Genomic DNA, 21,693 nt, shown 5'->3' with positions numbered 1-21,693 from the left:
CCGCCCCCGCAAATAAACACAACAGACAACTTTACGCAGCATAACAGAACGGCTGAGTTTAATGCTTCAAGTTTTCCATTTCCTTCCACAGGTCTTCGTTTTACAAATAACAAAATGAGGTAAATAAGTTAATGTATGTACACGCTGCAAACACTGTGTCGGCTTGCGGCGGCAGCAGCGCAGGTGGTTGGAGAGCAGTTGCCGCGCGCTGGCTCGAGGTCAGCCGCCTGCGCCGCGAGCGGATTCGTCGTCCTGGGGAGAAGTGGCGGCTGTCGGGGAGGCGTCTAGAAGCATTTGCGGTGGACGATGGAGGGGCCGGCCTCGTCGTACTCCTGCTTGGTGATCCACATCTGTTGGAAGGTGGACAGCGAGGCCAGGATGGAGCCGCCGATCCACACGGAGTACTTGCGCTCGGGCGGGGCGATGATCTGCAAGACAGTGACAGTGACAGTCCGTCAGGGCCGCGGCCGCGGCCCGGAGCCCCTCGCGGGCCGGGGAAGCGGGGCGGGGGGGGGGGGGGGCGCCGCCCACCTTGATCTTCATGGTGCTGGGGGCCAGCGCGGTGATCTCCTTCTGCATGCGGTCGGCGATGCCCGGGTACATGGTGGTGCCGCCCGACATGACGTTGTTGGCGTACAGGTCCTTCCTGATGTCGATGTCGCACTTCATGATGCTGTTGTAGGTGGTCTCGTGGATGCCCGCCGACTCCATGCCTGAGGGCCACGGGGAGGAGCGTGAGCGGGCGGGCGGGGGGCCCGGGGGGCGGGCGGGGGCCGGGAGGCGGGCGCTCGGGGCTCACCGATGAACGAGGGCTGGAAGAGCGTCTCCGGGCAGCGGAAGCGCTCGTTGCCGATGGTGATGACCTGGCCGTCGGGCAGCTCGTAGCTCTTCTCCAGGGAGGAGGAGGAGGCGGCCGTGGCCATCTCGTTCTCGAAGTCCAGGGCCACGTAGCACAGCTTCTCCTTGATGTCGCGCACGATCTCGCGCTCGGCTGCGGGCGGCGGGGCAGGAGAGGAGCCCTCAGCGCGGGGCCCGGGGACCCGCGCGCCGCCCGCCTGCCCGCCCGCCCGGGGAGCCCGGGGCGCAGCGCACCTGTGGTCACGAAAGAGTAGCCGCGCTCGGTGAGGATCTTCATCAGGTAGTCGGTGAGGTCGCGGCCGGCCAGGTCCAGGCGCATGATGGCGTGCGGCAGCGCGTAGCCCTCATAGATGGGCACGTTGTGGGTGACGCCGTCGCCCGAGTCGAGCACGATGCCTGCGCGGGGGCGGGGCCGGGGGTGAGCGGCGGGTCAGTGACCGGCGCTCGGGAAGGGGGGGCGGGGCGGCTCCCGAGCACTCACCGGTGGTACGGCCGGAGGCGTAGAGGGACAACACGGCCTGGATGGCCACGTACATGGCCGGCACGTTGAAGGTCTCAAACATGATCTGGGTCATCTTCTCGCGGTTGGCCTTGGGGTTGAGGGGGGCCTCGGTGAGCAGGGTGGGGTGCTCCTCGGGGGCCACGCGGAGCTCATTGTAGAAGGTGTGGTGCCAGATCTTCTCCATGTCGTCCCAGTTGGTGATGATGCCGTGCTCGATGGGGTACTTGAGGGTCAGGATACCCCTCTTGCTCTGAGCCTCGTCGCCCACGTAGGAGTCTTTCTGCCCCATGCCCACCATGACGCCCTGCGGAGCGGAGACACCGCGCGCTCGTTACCGCGGCTCCGGGTGGCGCGGGGCTGGGCTGCGCGGGGACCCGGCCCAGCTCCCTCCGCGGACGGGCAGCCTGACCTGGTGGCGAGGGCGGCCCACGATGGACGGGAACACGGCCCTAGGGGCGTCGTCGCCGGCGAAGCCGGCTTTCACCAGGCCGGAGCCATTGTCGCACACGAGGGCGGTGGTCTCGTCTTCGTCACACATGGTGTCTGGTTTCTGCAAGGACGGGAAGGCCGTGGAGACACTCGGCGTGTCAGGCGGAAGGCCCCGCCATCCCGAGCGCCCTCCCTCCCCCGGGGCCTATGGACACCCCCAGCCCCCAGCCCGGCGCCGTCCCGAAGGGGAAGCAATCAATGCCACCCGGGCCGAGCTTCGCTACCGGGCCCTGCGCTGGGGGGAGACCACACCGAGCGTTTCTCCATCCGGGAACCCAGGGCACACTGTCCCCGAGGGTTCTCTTCCTTGGCTGCAGGCGCCGCCCTCTCCGCACCTCCGGGGTCTCACCTAGGGGGTCAAGGTCCGCGAACCCTGCCCGCTGGGCGACTATGAGGGTGAAAGGAGACGCCGTGGGAAGGGCTTGGGCGCTCCACCCGGGGACGAATGGCCTATTCCGGACCCTCACGACACACCAGACTCACAACCGAGGCGCCCTTGGGCCTGATGGCGAACCCGGGGAGTAGTGGCCCTTGCTGTCCTTTGGCTCGGTTGGGACGGAACTGCCCTGGGGACGACTAGAGCAAAACCTTTCATCTACTTGGGCACAAACTAAGCGTCAGGGAGAGCAGCCCGAAGGGGCTGGGCATAAATTTGGAGAAGTTTCCAAAGGACGAAGGTTTCCTGTCTCTTCTTTAAAGCGCACGTGGCTCTGGGGCCGGAGGCGCAGCACTGAGGACGCAGGGCTGGGACTGATATAGTGAGTCGGCAGGGCTCTACCCGGAGTACTCCGGACTCCCTTCGGTGGTGCCCCGTCCCCCTGTCCCCACCCCGACCCCGCCTACCTTGGCGGGTGGCTACACCTGCTGCTCTCCGGCTCGGGCGCTGCGGTGGCCGCTCGTCCCCCAGCTCAGGTTTTATATAGCCCTCGGGCGCTCCCCCCGCGCCACCCCGCAGGAATGTCGCTTCCCTTCTCGAGCCATATTTGGGTGTCGGGCACTACAGCCCCCTCCCCCAGCCGATTCGCGGCCTGGGTCCCCGCCCGGGTCCCCCGCGCTGACCAAAGAAGGAGCGGCCTGGCCCGAGCCCAGGTAACGCGGGCCGAGCCGTATATGGAGCGTCTCCCCGCTGGTCGGCCCCTCCCGACCCCGCCCAGCTGCCCGGCGGAGGGCCTGGGGTGCGGCGAGGGTCACCGCGTGCGCGGCGTGCGCCAGTGCGCCTGCGCCCCGGGCTGCACCTGTCCGTCGCCGCCGCCCTGCCCCGCCCCCGGCCGCTGGGCGCGCACTGGGCTTCGGGGAGGTGCGCCCCACATTTCACCCCTTCTTCGGGTTCTTTGCTCAGACCCCCGAACCTCAAGTGCGGCTCCAGGGAGGAGAGAGCCGTGTTCAAGTGGTGGGCCCGAGAGGACCGGGGGAGCAGTCACACCCGCGTCCCGGGCAGGGGAGGCGGGCGACCCCTCCCGCCAGCTCCCCAGCGAACCTGGTCTCTCCCCCCACCCCGAGCTCCCCGAATCCAGAGGGCTGACCCCGTCGGCCCCCACCCCCACCGGAGAGGGTCACCAGCGGCGGGCGGGCGCGCAGCTGTCGTGGGGCAGACAGCTAGCGGCGGGGGGCAAGGGCGGAGCGCCGGGGAGGAGGCGCGGGCCTCCCGGGGACAGGCCCGGGCGGCGGCTGCGGCAGCGCCGGGCGCAAAGCCAGGGCCCTCGGACCTGCCCGCCTCGGGGACGCGCGGCGCGCTCGGGGGCTTGTGAAGGCAGTGAATTTCAGGGCGTGACTGGCGCGCTCCGGGGTGCGGCGGGCCGAGCGGAGCGCCCTACCCCCCGCATCCTCGGCGGAGCTCACTGAGGGCCCCCCTCCTGGGGCCGAAAGGCAAAGAGCACAGCCCACGACCTGGGGGTGGGAACGGTGAGGTGTTGTTACTAGATGAAGCCGCGCCCGTCCCTCCTCCCGGTAAAGAGGACAAGGGCGTCGCGCTCTAGGATGGGCAAAACGTTTTCCTTCTGCAAAGGCTGAACAAACTCATCGTTATATTTAGAGGGTGATGCCCAGCCAAGGCCGGCCGCTTCCCAAAGCACCTTGTAATCACCGGTCCACCAGAGCCTGCTGAAGCGGTTCTATTTATACCGCTGATCTATGGGGATATGCCGTTCTAATTTTCTAGAAGGATTTGGATCGATCTACTTATGGTAAGGTGGAGTGGGGGTCAGAGGAGCTTACCCAGTTGGCGCTTCTCACTCCCCCCCCCCCGGATGAGAACAGTTCTAACCTTGCTGTGGAAGGCACAAGGAGAAACAATTTTCTGTGATGAACTCAGTGACATGCTTTAAGGGGTACATCAGTAATGCGGTGTGAGCCAGAATGGAACCACTCATTTTTCTGATGTGCTGAAATGTTCCCAGAATAGCTACCATTCACATTTGGTGGTGGGACTCAGCAACTGGGACAGGTGTGGGTCCTCTTGAGGAGGGATATAAAAGTATATGAAACCCTTCTCCGCAGCCCACATCATGGCAGCCCTTCCCCAAAATGGCCAAAGTCAATTACAAAATAAGGAGTTTGGTTAGTACGGGGCCTCGGTAGTGAGTATAATGCCACTGTGGCTTCATATTCAGTTTCTGAAATTAGAGAATGAATGAATAATGGACAGAGCTACATTTCATTTTCAATACCTTGTGTCCTGCTGTGGCAGTGTGAAGTGGCAACACTAGAAAACAACAACAAAAAACACCTGACAAATGCACTCTATGTACAGTGTAAGGAGAATAGCTTAAATTTTGGTCTTGAAGGTAGGAAGAAGTATGCTGTCATTTACTGAATACCTAAGAATTTGGTTGACATCTTAAAGGGGAAGGAGGTTGTATTTGCCAGAACTGTTGCACAGTGCAACTCCTCTCCTATAGCGAGCTTTTCTAAGCTCAGAGTCTATTAGATTCCGACACACATGAAAAGCTATGAATCAGGCACTCACAAGCTAGCGGAGATCTGCTGGTACAGCAAACCTTAGGGAGGTGGGCTTGAGAATGCCAGCTGGGACGCCTGCGCGGGTTGAAATAGTACCCGAGGGCCACCACGGGGCAGCCGCAGGCCCATCCTGGTCCTGCTGAATTCTCATTGGCTCATAAATGGCCTTGAGGAGCAGGTGGAAGGCCGTCTCCATACATGTACACTCTGGGGATCACCCCAGCACCCCACGCCTGAGTGAGTGGGTCACTGCCTGCACAGCCTTTTGAGAGACACCCTGAGGAAAGGTCAGCCATGCAGGGTATGCTCGACATAGAGCTCCTGCTTCTAAGTTTTCGGGGGCGGCCTTAGCTCAATCCTCTGACAGGCCCTTCTGCTAGGGCCCAGCCACTGTGCTCACACCCAATCCAGCCGCATCCCCTAAGCTCCTCACATATCTGTGGTCCCCAATCTCAAGCAGTCTAAGCCTTCTACTGTGTTTCCTGCCTATTTAGACATGAATCTGTAAAGTGCTTCACATGTTTTTGTGTTGTTCCATTAATCCTGTAACTATCTGGAGGTACATGAGACAGGTACTATTTACGCTAGCTTTAAAAATAAGCAAACCAAGGCTCCATGAGCCAGACAGCACGTCCTGGGACACACAGGGGCTTGGGAGACCCACCCTTCCCTAGGAGTGCTCGGGGCTGCTTTCTATCTCCCTTTAACCTTCTCCAACACTTGGTATGTTCTGGAATATAACAGATTCTCGAGGGATCTCTTCCAGTGAAGGGCCAAAGACATCTTAAATGAAGCCATGGCTCCATGTGCAGCCATCCTCTGTCATCTCAAAAAGAACAGGGAGGGGGGCTGCCTGGCAAGACACAAAGTCAGAAGCGTTCCAGTGACCAGGCGGGTAAAGGGAAAAACCAACTCACTGCCCTCCCAAGCCACACATCTAAAAATGTCCAGTTGACCGTGGCAGGCAGGAAGAGAGGACTTCGATCTCCTACTGGTTTTCTCAGACTGGGACTCGCTCTGCTTTGGCATCTCTAAGGGACTAATGATTCCATCCGAGGCTTCCTTTCGCCTCCTCCCCCTCTCCTCCCCCTCCCCTCCCCTCCTCCCCACCCCAGCCCACCAGGCCAGCTATAATGAACTAGTTAAAAAAGCCTGCACTTCGGTAAAGCACATCTGGGTGTACCTGTCCCTCTGACGGGCTATGTGACCTGGGGCAGGTGGCTTCCAGAGACACTCAGCCTTCTCAGCTGAGGATACCACCTACTCTTTAAGACTGATTTGAAGGTTGAAACTAGGTAAGTGCCTGGAACACAAGAAATGAGAAATGGTACAGTATCTTTCTTCTAAGTGTTTGGAGGAGGTGAGAGGGGTGAGGTGGTAGGAGAGGTGAGCAAAGGACACTAAAAATCATTAGAACGGTTCACTGACCACTTATCAACGTCATCACTAACTGAACAGGAAGAGTCAGTGTCATTTTAAATGTATCTGGAATGAACAGATTTTTGTACAAAGATTTATTCCAGTATTACAGTAAGAAAAAAAACAAAGACAAAACCCCAACCCAACCCAACCAAAAACCATTAACCCAAGTGTCTTTAAGACTGTTAAAAAGAGAGAGACCTGTTAAATTATGATACAGCCATATGGTAAAGTATCAGGCAGTCATTAAAAAAAATTGTACCTTGAAGAATACTGAAGACATGCATTCTTGAAGGGGGAAAAGTTGGTTCTTAGGGGGTTAAAAAAAAAATCTTAGATATTACAATGATGCGTGGCTCCAAAGGCTGTGGTACATAAAAAGATATACAATATATTTGTGGTATTAAACTTTCAGAGGGGGTGAAGGGCGCAGAGTGATTAAAGAAAATTGTTTTAAGAAGTCTCCTTAGGAGGAGTGATAATGAAAAGGAAGGATGACAGATGAATGGATAAAGAAGATGTGGCACATATATACAATGGAATATTACTCAGCCATAAAAAGAAACAAAATTGAGTTATTTGTAGTGAGGTGGATGGACCTAGATAGAGTCTGTCATACAGAGTGAAGTAAGTCAGAAAGAGAAAAACAAATACCGTATGCTAACGCACATACATGGAATCTAACAAAAAAAAAAAAAAAAAAAGGTTATAAAGAACCCAGGGGCAGGGCGGGAATAAAGACGCAGACCTACTAGAGAATGGACTTGAGGACGTGGGGAGGGGGGAGGGGGAAGGGTAAGCTGGGACAAAGTGAGAGAGTGGCATGGACATATATATACTACCAAATGTAAAACCGATAGCTAGTGGGAAGCAGCCGCATAGCACAGGGAGATCAGCTCGGTGCTTTGCGACCACCTAGAGGAGTGGGATAGGGAGGGTAGGTGGGAGGGAGACGTAAGAGGGTAGAGAAATGGGGATATATGTATACATATAGCTGATTCACTTTGTTATAAAGCAGAAACTAACACATCATTGTAAAGCAATTATACTCCAATAAAGATGTTTAAAAAAAAAAGGGTGAGAAATACCAGATTAAAGATACATAGAAATGCTCACAATACCTCACATCAAAATAAGCAGGTTACAAAATGTAACACATGCACAGTCCAAATACTAATACATGCACAATCTAGGATATATTTCAAAATGGTAACTGAAGTTATTTCTGGCTGGTAGGGGGTTTATTTTCCTCCACACACTTTTTTTTTCTTAATAGGTTTCACATTTTCTACAGTACTTTTTAAATTTTAGAATTAAACAAGATTATATCTAAAACATATACCTTGGTATTTAATGAGTGAATTTTACGTAGGAATATAGAAAGCTGTTTTCTTTAGAAGTGTTCCTTGAATAAAGTCTCCAGGAATGGGTAGGCGGGCTACACTAATGCTTTCATAGTTATTAGCCTCAAAACGCACACGTGCGCAGGGAGCTAGGCTGCGGTCACCTCGGCGTGGCTCTCCTTCAGGCCCGGTCGCCTCGAGGGGTGCGCTTCACGCCGATCCCCGACAGCCCCTATACCTGGAGGGTGAAGCTGTGAGAAAAGCACGATTCAGACCCCAAAGTAAAAAAGCAGCACAATCCGATTTCTAAAAAGTTTTCTTCAGACCGAAATCCCTAAAACAGAGGGCGTCAGTCGCCTTCCACCTCACCAAGAATTCCAGCACTGTTTCTTGCTGTGATTCTCAAATTCTGTCTTAATCCTCGACACGTTCACAAGTTCCTAAAACTCAGCCACACGCAAAGCCTGTCGCTCATGATCAAGCCCCCAACCTTCCTGCTTGATTTAATCGGGGCCACAAGCTGTGACTTTTCAAGCAGCGTTCAAAGACACGAGTGAAGAAAACCTTCTCCAAGTCAGTCCACTTTCTCTTTCCTAGTAAACATGCACACCTTTACAGCACCTTTACACTTTGTCATCGCCAACTACTCAGTTTACATAAAAATCAGTAATTCTTTAATGAAGACTGTGGTGTGCAACAAATTTTTAAAATTTAGAAGAAAACATTACTCAATATCTTAGGCCTTAATTTCACTATTACTGTTAAAATAATTTTTAAGAAACCCAACCATTTTGGAGCTATGGCTACCATCTCTAACAGGGGTAGGAGAGAGCCTTTTTCTCCCTCAAAATGAGACAACTATCCACCCTGCTGTGAGAGCGGCAGCTTTACATCCTCGTGGTCCATGGACCGGGGTCATCGTCAGACTGGCTTTCGTCAGACGGGGTAACTGGGTTTGTGGCAGCGCATGAAGGTGGCAGGGTCCTGTGTCCCAGTCACAGTATCACCTGACAGGATCTCACAGGTGAGAACCGTAAGGCCCTGTAAAACCAAAGTCTTCTAACACAAGAATTCAACCATTTCTTATGCCGTCTGACGAGTTCCTCTCCCTAACTTCCCCTAGTGCCCTTCAGGATATTCCTAACTGCGGCCCAGGCTGTCCCAGCACCCGCGTTGCAGACAGAGGCCGGGCTGCCCATTTCCTTCCTCTGGTGACGGCCGACAGCAGCTCCTCCGTGAACCCATCCTTCCACACACGCTCAGAGGCGGGATCTGAAGCCTGCAGGGGACAGGGCGCGAGAGCTGCACTTCGTGAAGCCGGGAACCGGACTCTCTTCACCATATTTAACTCCTGACCTTTTCAGCTGTTGGAGCAAGTTGTTTAGTGAGGATTCAACTGGGCCAAAGCCTGAATATGCCAGCAACTCCGTCTTTATTTAAAGCCCGACAAAAACTGAGTGACAACATTGGTCAGGACAAACCTTTGAGACGACTACTTTTCAGTTAAATCAGCTGCCATATTAAGAAAACCTATAAAGGTTTCTAGCATTACACACACCTTAGATTAGCTAGACAGACTGTGGTAAAGATGGAATTCAGTGTAAATCATCCTGAAAATGCATAAACCTGACTGAATCCCCATACTGACAGGTTATAACCTATTATATGGTAACTTATAGATAGATTAGAAAGCCACATAAATATGTTTTATTCACCAAAATACTTTTATTAATACTCTATTATTTATGTAGAAAAGTCTGACATTTTTCCCAATGAAGTAATCAGTTATCAAGCTCACAATGAATTAGGCCCACTTTGTCTTTTAGTTTCATAACAAGTTAGCAAATTTTGACATTTATCCCACTAGATATTTTCCCCCAGACCTAACCAAAATAGATACCAAATATTCCAGACACTGTCCAGTACATAACATCCAGAGTCACAGCAATTTCAGAGACAACTTAGTGCAATCTTGCCATTTTTAGAGTTATAGAAGCTGAAGCCTAGAAGTGATCCATGCATACACGTAGCCAGAACCAGGACCCTGGATGGAGTGAGATAAAAAGGAAGGGTAGCAAGTATGAAAACCACAGATAAACTTCAGATGGAAAAGAGGAAGAAAAAAATATCATGTAACCGAACACTAAAACTACAGTCATACAACTATTTTGTAGTAGCTTCCAAATAAAGTATAAAAAATTCAGAAATACATGTTATAAAACTGTACAAACTTCTAGATATTTAAGGTCTAAAATTTTTATAAGGACACACTCATACAAATTTTCAGGAACAATGACCATTTTGAGCAAAATCACATTTGCCCCTGGACATAGTATTCATAATTAGCTTTCAAAACAAACTCAAAGTAAGGATTGGACTTCAAACTTCCCAACTGGTCTGCTTGCAGCAGGTCCTTCACCTCTGGCAGGTACTCACTGAGCTGAATGCCTATAAACACAAACACAGAACGTTTTTTTTTTTTTTCACATAACTCTCAAACGAATTGAGATGACTGATGATAAAAACACCTGTGCTTCTATTTAAAATATAACGTCACTCTGCTCTTGGGAAATACTCTGTTCTAAATTCCTTCCCATCTGCCAAGCATACTCGCAGGCCTGAGAATATGACATTCTTTACTTAGCAGGGGCTGCGTGACTGTTCTTCCCCCTAGCGGTCCAAACAGCCACTCTATTTAAAGTCTTTAATACAATCTGAAATACTTTCATTTTTCTCCACAGCTTAAGCCATTCCTTCAGTGTGGAAGTTTTAAACTAATAATCACTTGAAAATAAGTATTTCAAGCCCAAGCAAACACCATTCTAAGCAGCTATATAGTGAGAGGTAGAAGGTATCAGTGAAAGATTGCTTATAATCCAGCTGTAAAATTTGAAAGACAGGAATCTGAATTATTAAGGAAGACAAGTTATACCATATCTTCTTAAAAGACTTTCAGACATTTATCTGTCCCCCAGATCAAAGATCCACTGTTTTGCTTGGATGGGTGGTCTTCGCACACTCTAGAAGTGCTTCACTGCAGAGGTGCTTATTTGAGAAAAGGTTTTTAATGTTTTTTTCCTGGGGTGATTGGTCTGCTTAATTTTTTATTTTTTAATTTTTATTTATTTATTTATTTATTTATGGCTGTGTTGGGTCTTAGTTCCTGTGCGAGGGCTTTCTCCAGTTGCGGCAAGCGGGGGCCACTCTTCATCGCGGTGGTCTGCTTAATTTTTTAAAAATTATTTTCTAGAGTCAACTTTGGTAATATGTATTTTCCTTGAAGTTGATCAACTTTATTTTGTATTTCAAGTTTATTTAATTGTTTAAAAATTTAAAAAAAAGAAAACAAGTATTTCAAACAATATTCTCCTATTCAGGAAAATAATTTAGTAGAAACACTGCCGTGAAAGCTGTCTACAGTGTCACCAAACGTATTACAGTTTCTCTCTACGACTGGAGAGGGGGAAGAACCATGTCTTCATCAGTCAGTCCTCTATTGTGCTGGAAAGCCAGTGAGCATCTGTGTAGTCACAGAACAGTATGTACGATTTTTCTCATTTGATAAAGAGAACTGGAGGAAACATTTTAAATTAATAAGGCAATATTTTATAGTTTGTTACATTATCGTAAGGTTCTCAAAATCAAATACTGTTTATTTTTAATACCATCTAAGTGCCTAGCACCATTTTTGATACTTATTATACAATAAAAAAATCTCATAATAAGTGTTATGAGACTAAATCTGCAATATTTATATATCATTTATTACAATTAACACACTTTCAGTAGAGACTTTTTCTGTGTAAAGCAGCATTACACTTGTGAAAATATCACATTAATTTCCTAAAGATTAATTCTCTTAAAAAAAACCATCTTATTTAACTTCTATTTTTATAATGCATGCCTTCTGTTAGACATAATATTTGATGGTTTATTTTTCTTTAGAGCAGGAGTCAAAAAAACTCAAACGCCTGCAAAGCCCTGGCAGGTACCATGAGGAAGATGGCCTAGGGGTTTTGGTCAACTTAGGACCAGTGCCCCATTCAAAGTGGGCAGTGCTCATCAGCTCCAGCTGCCAGCTGCCAGGTAAATATTTCAGTCTGGTGTAGGCAAATCTTTTGATTTTTAAGACAAGTCAGAAAACAAGACTTTTGTAAGAACTCTTCTCAACTATTAAATGCCAGAGACTAATTAGGAAAAATGTTAAACTCCGTGCAATGACATGCATTTTTTTTCTGTATGTATAATGTACTTTAATAACATGTAAAAACTGAAAAGCTCCAGGTGGGTAATTTAAATATATCTGCAGGCTGAATTCATTCCACAGGCTGAAGTAATTGTTGGGCTGCCCAAGTCTATGAAATATAATGTGAAGCTATCTATATCTACCTTCAGAATCTGCCCTTTAAAAACATTTACTCTTGTACATGGAAGCCATATTATTAAAAAGTTCCAAAAATAAATGTCTTTGGCTTGGTTTTATAATATATGTATAATATTATAAATGTATGTTATTAATATATATTATATGTATTATATATTATATCATTACATATTATAATTTATATATAATCGTTTCCACTTGTTTTTGTCCTTTGGTCAAAATTTAATAATTCTTTTTGTAAAATTATAGGTTTCTATTTCTGTTTTTCATCTATGATTTATAATCTAAAAATAGCAAAAACTGAAAAGTGAACTTTAAATAGCACCAAATACTTAATTAGCCACAATTCGGTTCAGTGGCACCTTTACAAGAACTAACTTCATGGAAAGCATCAGATTTGGGTCCGAATGAATCTCTTCAACAGCACAGAGAAATCAACCATATCCAGTTATTTCTTCAATTCCAAATCTAGAAAAGAGAAAGCCTAGTAGATATATTTTAACTCTGTCTGAATTTCAAGTATTTTTAAGCAAAGGATATTTTCTTTTGCTATACCCCTTCATTATTTAATTTTTTATTTTTATTTTTTTGACGATGAAAAGGCTTAATTGCCTTTGTGTTATTTATTCATCTTTGAGAAGAAAAGCATTCAGTAAATCTACTGTCAATGCGGGGTAGTCAAGTATTCATTTTTCCTAAGTAAACATCCAGGTCAATGCTGAGGTTGACAGCTCTATTCAGAGCAAACTTCTGGCATGTAAACACTGAGAGTTCGCTGCTCCTTCACCTCAGCATATTGGCTGGTATGGTGAGCTCCACAGTGCTTCTCTGAGGCCCCCGTCATTTCGGTTAAGCCAGTGATTCTCAAGCAGAGGACTGCAGAGTGGAATCTATTACAGAAGAACTGGGGCTATGAATCTGTAAAGTAATTCTAGGCATTCAAAGAACAAATGTTTGTTGGGTGACTACTATGTACCAGGCACTGGGCCGGGCATGTCTTATGTAGATTAAATAATGTGTCTTGCAGATATATGTACAGAAATTTCTGAATGTGTGTAAATGTCAGCATCATGAATAAAATCCACATCCATTTAGAAGGGCTGCTGAATTTACTGTAGTTTTTTGTCATTGTGTACTTTTTTCCAGCTGGTATTAAAGAGAGTGTCCTTATATCTGAAAAGACTGGTAAACACTAGGTTAGCCTATTTTGCACACTGCCTGGATTATCATCATATATTTTGATTTAATAATTCTACAACAAATGAGCCACACTTGTCTTTATGTATAAAATGTGGAAAATCTCTCACCTCTAGTCTTTCTCCATATATTAAGCTCCAGTTATATGAAAGTAAAAGTTAAGTACCCTCTAATTCATCTTCTCCCTTCATAATAAACATTTAACCATAAACGCTTCTTTACTTACTTGCACCTCGATCAGCAAATGGAATTTTGCTCACTGTCTTAGGTACAAAACATATACGAAACATACTCCCTTCCTGTCTCCTTTTATTTTGTTCTTTTTTTTTTTTTTTTTGACGTGGACCATTTTTAAAGTCTTTATTGAATTTGTTACAATATTGCTTCTGTTTTATGTTTTGGTTTTTTGGCCCTGAAGCATGTGGGATATTAGCTCCCCAACCAGGGATTGAACCCGCACCCCCTGCATTGGAAGGCGAAGTCTTAACCACTGGACCGCCAGGGAAGTCTCTTATTTTGTTCTTAAAACTAATTTTATAGTATTAATGTCCAAAATGGATTGATAAAACAGTTTGTAGTTTGCTCTCAAGCATGGTATGGCCAGTTCAGTACGGGATATACCAAAAAAGTCACATTTTAGGTTTTCAATCTTCACAAGAGTTAAGTGGCCAAGCAGATGGCAACTCCACCATGACACAGCTCCCCAACGTGTAGGGGAGGAAAGAGCCCTCCCTTTATTTTAAACAAATTTCTCTAATTCTAAGTATGATACCGTTTAATTTTAACCCCCTGGCATTTGACACCTAGGCAAATCCCCATTATTCTAAGATTCTAAAACTGAGGAGTGACACTAATTTCCAACATGAACAAACCACTTACCATCTTTTAAAAGTTTCTGTAAGATTTTCACAAATATACTGTCTTTAGATACTTCAATTGGATCATCTTTACCATCTGAACTGGACCAGCTAGAAAACAAAATCACTGTGAGGACAAAATGAAACTGTGGCCATAATCTGAAACAAATGACTTGTTTGCTATTGTGGATTTGTTTTGATGTTTGTAGGGGGTGAAGAATCTTGAGTTTTGTGATACTGTTGAAAACCATTTAAATAAAGGAGCTTTAAATGTTGGATATACCCAGAGTCTCTCTATTAGATATGAGATGCTATACTCAGGTAGCTATTCGCCCAGTATAACCAGCATGTATTTGATGTCAAAACCAAGTAGTGAGGTATCTTTCCCAAGAAAATTCTATAAGTAACAACCTAGTAACGACCCCAAAGTATGACCCTTCAGAGCACAGGCGATAGTTAAAAAATGTTATATTCTGTTTCTCATAAAAGTAAAATGGCAATTAGTGTCTGATGTGACGTAAAAAGTTTTCTTTATCTAGTTGAGATTATCTACTACTGAAATACAAATCCACAGAACCACTGCTTTGTAGTAATCAATGGCTATATCCCTCATGATACCTTGAAGTGTTTAATCAGGAAGCCAAGACAAGGAATTCCAGTCAAATGACATAATACATTTTTTATGATTGGGAAGGAGAACCCAACAGGCAGAGCTAGATGCTTCAGAGGATGACCTCCAAGACCAAATTTGACAACAATTTTAACTATCTGGGAGTGATTAGAGGAAGAAATACTTTAGTAAAAATAGTTCCACTGCAAGTTCTCAAAGCCACAGGAAAAAGGAAAACTGAGTAGAGAAGGCTTTTAGCACTCAAGTCATGCTCTCTTTAAAATTCTTTCCCTGGGGAAAATCCATCTCTACAGCTGATTATTCTGTCTCTCTCTGCCACTGAATCTTAACACCACCGTTCCAGTGGACAGAAATCCTCCTCTGCAGGGAGGTTACAGTGAAAAAGACGTCGCAATAACTTAGAAGAGGGTACTGATTCTCAAACTGTACTAACTTCTTATTTAAAAATAAAAAAAAATGTAGCCTCAAGTCTTTCTTGGCAGAACTGGCCCAACTTCTGTGAAAATAAGGAACATACACATTTCTGTGCAAACTGACAGTGTAAAATTTAAAATCAAAAGTAGAGAGTTATTATACCAGTGGTCCCAAGTCCTTAAGCTATTCCTTAATTATTGAATTAAAAAAATTAGGATTGCTAATGAAACCATTAACATTTTTATAATACACATTACAATACAATTAGGTTACAAAACGATTTGATGGGTATGGTATCATAATCTTCCTAAAGAGTCCTTTTCCAAAACAATGTCTTATATTCACACTATGGGAACTTACTTATCTCTCTGAAGAGCTTTGCAAAGGATTTCCAGTTTTAGATCATTTATATTTATATCTTCCTCCTTCACAGCAAAACAAAAAAATCCTCATTAAGTCCTGATTTTAAAAAATACATGCTTAAATTTGAGTTATATCAACTCCTAATTCTGCATAAATATTATTATGCTTTAATTTATAATTTTAAAAAATTTCCCTTTCTTTGAGACGTTAATACTACTCAGAAGAGTAAAACTATTAAGAACTTTGTGTGAATTTGTTTCCGATTATTCTGAGACAATCTGATTTTATCAAGAAGCTTGAGAGAGTCAAGATTTTAAACAGAGTAACATAAAAGCCCACATATTATTGTCTTTATAATCTACCAAACTACTTCCAATTTGCAGGGCCGACTACTTACCCTACAGAATTATCATTATAATCTTTTTTTTCAAAGAAGGCTGAGAAACAGCTTCTCTTAGGGTGAATACTATGAAGAATAAATTGACAAGCAGCATATCAGTTTGAGACACTAACAACGACTCAATAAATGAAAGAGAAAAAATGTCAGGACCTTGAAAAGCAACACTTTTTATTTGTGCAGGGAAAAAGACACCTGGAAATGTGTGAGAATTATCAGGAGGTGAGATCTCTTGACAGCTTTTCTAAAGAGCTATACGTATTCCAAGAGTTATGGGTAGCTGAACCAGAGTCTTTTATTTTAATTTTTTGAGAGTCTTTTAAAATTAAGACATTTTCAAGATGTACTCAGTTCTACAGAAAACCATACACAAACTGTGATCCTTGCCTGAGATTATCAAGTGATTTTACTCACCTCATCAATATATTCAAGCAAGTCCAAAGCTTTCTTGAAATCATACTCGTTAGCTCTTCTGTTTTCTTCACAGATATACAGCTATGGCAAGTTAAAATAAGGTAGAGAATTATTTTAACTCATCATATAACCAAGACTGGAGAGATTTACAGAGAAGTCATCACGTCTGTAGGGATCGTTATAGCAAAGAACAGCAACACGTTTGGAAATTATACTCCATCTACCTCACAGCAAACTGTCTTTTAAAACACACCTATGTTCATTCACAGTAACTAACTTGTATAACTTGGTATACATACTTTTAAAATGCCAGTAAATTTATATTCATAAGTTCAAGATAGTATACATTTCAGTACTCTTTCGAGCATACTCTGTAATAAACAGCTGCCCTTGCATTTTTAAAGCTGGCTATAATGCTTTTGAAATGTTGCCCTTTCAATAGTTTTAAAAATTGAGACCCATGAGAAAGCATGCAGTTGGTCTACAGTTTACTTAAGAGATAACAAAACACACCAACATGTTACCAATGGTTATCCCTGGTTGGTTAGATCACAGCTGACTATATGATCATAAATGCCCCGTAATTTTATAATCAGAAAAATGCTTGCCTTATTAACAATATCAATTTGAATTTTTCCTATCTTCTTTTTCCAAAAACTATTTATAGCATAACAAATTTCATTTTAAAATACTGCACATAATCCTTTAACAGCAAAGACAATACTCAAACCATTTCAGAAGAAAAGCTATCTACTTGTTGTCATTGTCTTACAACACTTGAAAACAATATTTCATTTCACTGTTTCTGAACCTTTTTTCCCCACAATGTTAACATCCTTGAAATTGGAATGTAGTATTAAAATTGATTCAGTATCAAGGTAAAGTTGGACAACTTTTCCTTCTTACCAATACATAAAATAATGGTGAGTCATAGAGGCAACAGCCCCTTAGATTTTTAAATTAAATGTGCTCTATCAGGAGAGGCTGCTGTGAGCTCAATGAAAGGAAATCTGTTACTAATAATGACTAAAATACTGAAGTTTTTGAATTGTCTGCTTTCTTAGTAACATAACTAGAGCAATTCAAGGTGATCCTATGACACCGCTTTTGCATTTGAACTGCTTTCTTGAAAGGAAAAGACAGAAGCAGAAATAAGGCTATTAAGTGTGCACAGCAACAAAATTACCTTCTCTGGGTTGCAGCCCCTAATCTAGCTATGTCCTCAGGAATGTGCTATGTTGCAGAGGAAAATGGTGACGATGGCACTTAGAGGCTATGCAAATCCAGTTCCTAAAACCATTTTTTTTGAAGAGCCTGAACTGTCTCATGGTACATATCTGTCCTGTACTAGAAAAGCACAATGGAAGTAATTTCTTCTGGTCGCCTGGATAAGCATCTTGAGGAACAGGCAGAGGGCTATGGGGGGCAGAAGCTGACCCACTGCTTTCTGCTAACTGGCGCCCTGCTCCTAAGCAGTTTCTGACACCTGACTCCAGGGGAAAGTGACCAGGAAAATAAGAAATGGAAAGATGACTACTCTGAGGAACTGTACTACGTGGTCCAGGAAACACTGAGGTTGTTTTGAGACTGAGAAATGGTGCAGGGATTTGAAAAGCACATACGCCAATGAGCTGCGGTGCAGTCAGTACCGGCATTGCACCAAGACTCAGCTGTTTCTCGCCCAGCAGCTGTTCAGGCAGGGTCTCCTGGTGCAGCAGAAAGCGCTCCTGCTCAGCCATTTCTAGAAGGCAACACAGGAGGAGGGGTGAACATTCACTTTTGCTCGGTCATAAACAACTCTGAATTTAAAAAGAAAAGGAACAGCTCTAAAGGTAATCCCATCACTATTCAGTGATCCTAGGATGTTATTAATTCTGCTTATTCTTGATTCCTAATTATGTTACAAATATTCAGGGTTTGATCCAAGTCATATGGATTATCACAGCAACCAGAAGTATTAGGCGGGGAGAGAAGAGCTAAGAAAACAAACCTACTGATTGAAGCAGCTGTAGAGCAGATGGGTTTCAGAAGCACAAGCCCCCCAGATCTGAGGCCTCTCAGTCCACTTTAAGGTTATTCTGTAAAGTACTACTTTTTACTTTACCAGAGTTTCTAGTATAATTTCATTCACTAAGGGAAATGATCTACTTAAAAGCCACCATGAGTACATGCCAGGAAAAGCACAAGCCAGAGGACTGTGTACCAGACCTATTACCCAGCAATGGTTATTTATCACCATATAGGGTGACGGGGCTTTTGATTTGCATAAACTATCATTACCTGGCTTCACCCACGAGAATGAGCTGGGCTGCAGGAAAAAAGGACGGAGAACTGTTTGCTAACAGCAGTTACAGCAAAATGGAGTAACTAAATCACAGATATGCTCATTCAAATACTGGCATCATTCCACATGATCCCAAGCTTGTAAAAAAAATTAAACAAAACAGTTTTGTGCAATTTCCATACCTAAGAAAACAGACTGGGAGGATTAAAAAAGTAACAGTAATTATCTCTAGGGCAGTGGGATTATAGACGATTTATTTTTTTGTTGTTGTTTTTTCTATACTTTGCTAATTTCCATAATTAAATTTGTATAACCAATAGAAAGTTATCTCTTAAAAATCTACTCCCTTCAATTAGACACACTGTGATAATAGTCTGTAGGAAATTACAAGACCTGAAAATATTCTCATTGTGCTAAGAAAGCAAAAGCTAAGAAGAAGTGATCAAAATGCAAAGCGATGACCAGAAGTGGGGGGGGAACCAGAAATAATAAAGCCTTGTGTTAAGATATTTTGATTAACATGATCTAACTCTGGTGGCCAGGTTAAAATACAGCTCCCCTTTCAGACTACCAGCCAGCCTTGCAGAACATATACACACTTCTCTAGAACAACAGGCACTATTAGCGTTTAAAAATAAAAGAATGAGGAAGAATCTCCCAAACCACCACCTACAGCAGACCACCACTACATAAACGTCAAGTTTCTTTGCAGTTTGTTCTTAGCATATGAGTCACTAGGGGTGTAATCAGAGTACTCCGTTCAAATCATTTGAATTTACTCTTTAGGAATTCTTATTTAAGGCACAAATTACTTTTCCATAAAAAGAGAATCCTAATTATGTAACTGAGTAACTGCCTAAGGACACTGAATAGAAAGCACTCCTCGCAAAGGAGATGGCTCCTGTTTCTAATGGACCCCATTAAATGATAACAAGAGCACATTCTAAGAATACATTGACAGTATGACTGATTTGTATGTCTTCTTGTTCAAATACTGTATTTTACCTTCAATTTTTCCTTGCAGTGTATCGTCTGAAAAGCCTGAAGCTAATGCAGCCAATTTACTCAAGCCAAGAAGGGTTTTTTTCTTTGCAAAGTAACGAGTTTCCATATTTGCCAAACCTAGAAGTGTTGCATGAGCCTACAATAAACAAAATATGAAAACTATGATAAAATCCTGGATACTAATTCAAGTTGAAATAAAGATTAAGTAAAACCCAAACTTGGTTTTTCCCCCCAAGCTATATCAATGAAAGATCAAGTCACTGTTATCAAGCCTAAAAACACATCAGTACCATACTTTGAGAGTAATTACACATAAAATATCAGCCACCCACACTAATTACTGGGAAAAGAGACATGTATAAAACATTTGCTCTCAGAAGCAAGAAGAACTACAATTCTGCAGCTCGCAGAATGAAAACCACATTCACAGAAAGATAGACAAAATGAAAAGACAGAGGACTATGTCCCAGATGAAGCAACAAGATAAAACCCCAGAAAAACAACTAAATGAAGTGGAGATAGGCAACCTTCTAGAAAAAGAATTCAGAATAATGATAGTGAAGATGATCCAGGACCTTGGAAAAAGAATGGAGGCAAGGATCAAGAAGATGTGAGAAATGTTTAACAAAGGCCTAGAAGAGTTAAAGAACAAAAAACAGAGATAAATACTACAATAACTGAAATGAAAAATACACTTGAAGGAATCAATAGCAGAGTAACTGAGGCAGAAGAACGGATAAGTGACCTGGAAGACAGAATGGTGGGAATCATTGCCATGGAGCAGAATAAAGAAAAAAGAATGAAAAGAAATGAAGACAGCCTAAGAGACCTCTGGGACAACATTAAACATACCAACATTCGCATTATAGGGGTCCCAGAAGGAGAAGAGAGAGAGAAAGGACCCGAGAAAATATCTGAAGAGATTATAGTCAAAAACTTCCCTAACAGGGGAAAGGAAATAGCCACCCAAGTCTAGGAAGTGCACAGAGTTCCAGGCAGGATAAAACCAAGGAGAAACATGCCGAGACACAGTAATCAAATTGACAAAAACTAAAGACAAAGAAAAATTATTAAAAGCAACAATGGAAAAATGACAAATAACATACAAGGGAACTCCCATAAGGCTAACAGCTGACTACTCAGCAGAAACTCTGCAAGCCAGAAGGGAGTGGTACGATATATTTAAAGTGATGAAAGGAAAGAACCTACAACCAAGAATACTCTACCCAGCAAGGACTTCATTCAGATTCGACGGAGAAATCAAAAGCTTTATGGACAAGCAAAAGGTAAGAGAATTCAGCACCACCAGACCAGCACTACAACAAATGCTAAGGGAACTTCTCTAAGAAGGAAATACAAGAGAAGAAAAGGACCTACAAAAACAAACCCAAAACAATTCAGAAAATGGTAATAGGAACATACATATTGATAATTACCTTAAACGTGAATGGACTAAATGCTCCAACCAAAAGACACAGGCTTGCTGAATGGATTAAAAACAGGACCCATATATATACTGTCTACAAAAGACCCACTTCAGACCTAGGGATACATACAGACTGAAAGTGAGGGGATGGAAAAAGATATTCCATGCAAATGGAAATCAAAAGAAAGCTGGAATAGCAATACTCATATCAGATAAAGTAGACTTTAAAATAAAGAATGTTACAAGAGACAAGGAAGGACACTACATAATGATCAAGGGATCAATCCAAGAAGAAGGGATAACAATTATAAATATATATGCACCCAACATAGGAGCACCTCAATACATAAGGCAACTGCTAACAGCTATAAAAGAGGAAATCAACAGTAACACAATAATAGTGGGGGACTTTAACACATCACTTACACCAATGGACAGATCATCCAAAATGAAAATAAATAAGGAAACAGAAGTTTTAAATGACACAACAGACCAGATAGATTTAATTGATATTTACAGGACATTCCATCCAAACACAGCAGATTACACTTTCTTCTCAAGTGCACACAGAACATTCTCCAAGATAGATCACATCTTGGGTCACAAATCAAGCCTCGGTAAATTTAAGGAAATTGAAATCATATCAAACATCTTTCCCAACCACAATGCTATGAGATTAGAAATTGATTACAGGGAAAAAAACGTAAAACACACAAACACATGGAGGCTAAACAATACATTACTAAATAACC

General features: G+C 43.9%; 2 protein-coding genes across 4 annotated transcripts in view; both read right to left on the bottom strand.

Moving 5' to 3' along the window:
• Nucleotides 1–252: 252 nt before the first annotated feature.
• On the bottom strand, nucleotides 253–2,773 carry ACTA1 (actin alpha 1, skeletal muscle). Its single transcript, XM_061182853.1, has 7 exons — nucleotides 2,693–2,773; nucleotides 1,770–1,910; nucleotides 1,340–1,664; nucleotides 1,093–1,254; nucleotides 800–991; nucleotides 532–713; nucleotides 253–428 (listed from the first exon to the last, which is right to left on the bottom strand). The coding sequence occupies exons 2-7, from the start codon at nucleotides 1,896–1,898 to the stop codon at nucleotides 285–287; spliced, it is 1,134 nt and encodes a 377-aa protein (XP_061038836.1). The 5' UTR covers nucleotides 1,899–1,910; nucleotides 2,693–2,773; the 3' UTR covers nucleotides 253–284.
• A 6,508-nt stretch (nucleotides 2,774–9,281) lies between these two features.
• The window catches only part of NUP133 (nucleoporin 133), a 52,378-nt gene continuing 39,966 nt past the window's right edge, over nucleotides 9,282–21,693 (bottom strand). For all 3 annotated transcript variants that reach the window (XM_061198786.1, XM_061198795.1, XM_061198804.1), the window contains 6 exons: nucleotides 19,516–19,651; nucleotides 17,849–17,967; nucleotides 16,227–16,307; nucleotides 15,413–15,477; nucleotides 14,030–14,118; nucleotides 9,282–10,017 (listed from right to left, as the gene is read on the bottom strand). In XM_061198786.1, coding sequence (XP_061054769.1) covers nucleotides 9,881–10,017; nucleotides 14,030–14,118; nucleotides 15,413–15,477; nucleotides 16,227–16,307; nucleotides 17,849–17,967; nucleotides 19,516–19,651 — 627 coding nt within the window. In that variant the 3' untranslated portion in view covers nucleotides 9,282–9,880. The remainder of the gene's footprint in view (nucleotides 10,018–14,029; nucleotides 14,119–15,412; nucleotides 15,478–16,226; nucleotides 16,308–17,848; nucleotides 17,968–19,515; nucleotides 19,652–21,693) is intronic.

This window comes from Eubalaena glacialis, chromosome 1 (genome assembly GCF_028564815.1).
Source record: "Eubalaena glacialis isolate mEubGla1 chromosome 1, mEubGla1.1.hap2.+ XY, whole genome shotgun sequence".
Classification (NCBI taxonomy): domain Eukaryota; kingdom Metazoa; phylum Chordata; class Mammalia; order Artiodactyla; family Balaenidae; genus Eubalaena; species Eubalaena glacialis.
Note: the sequence above shows the minus strand (reverse complement) of the source record. Positions and strands in the feature narration are given on the sequence as shown.

Excerpts from the sequence above, each read along its gene's own strand:
- ACTA1 (XM_061182853.1), bottom strand. The coding sequence starts at position 1,898 with ATGTGTGACGAAGACGAGACCACCGCCCTCGTGTGCGACAATGGCTCC. Across the intron at positions 1,665-1,769 it reads TGGGCCGCCCTCGCCACCAG|GGCGTCATGGTGGGCATGGG; the intron begins GTCAGGCTGCCC and ends TCCGCTCCGCAG. Across the intron at positions 992-1,092 it reads CTACTCTTTCGTGACCACAG|CCGAGCGCGAGATCGTGCGC; the intron begins GTGCGCTGCGCC and ends CGCCGCCCGCAG.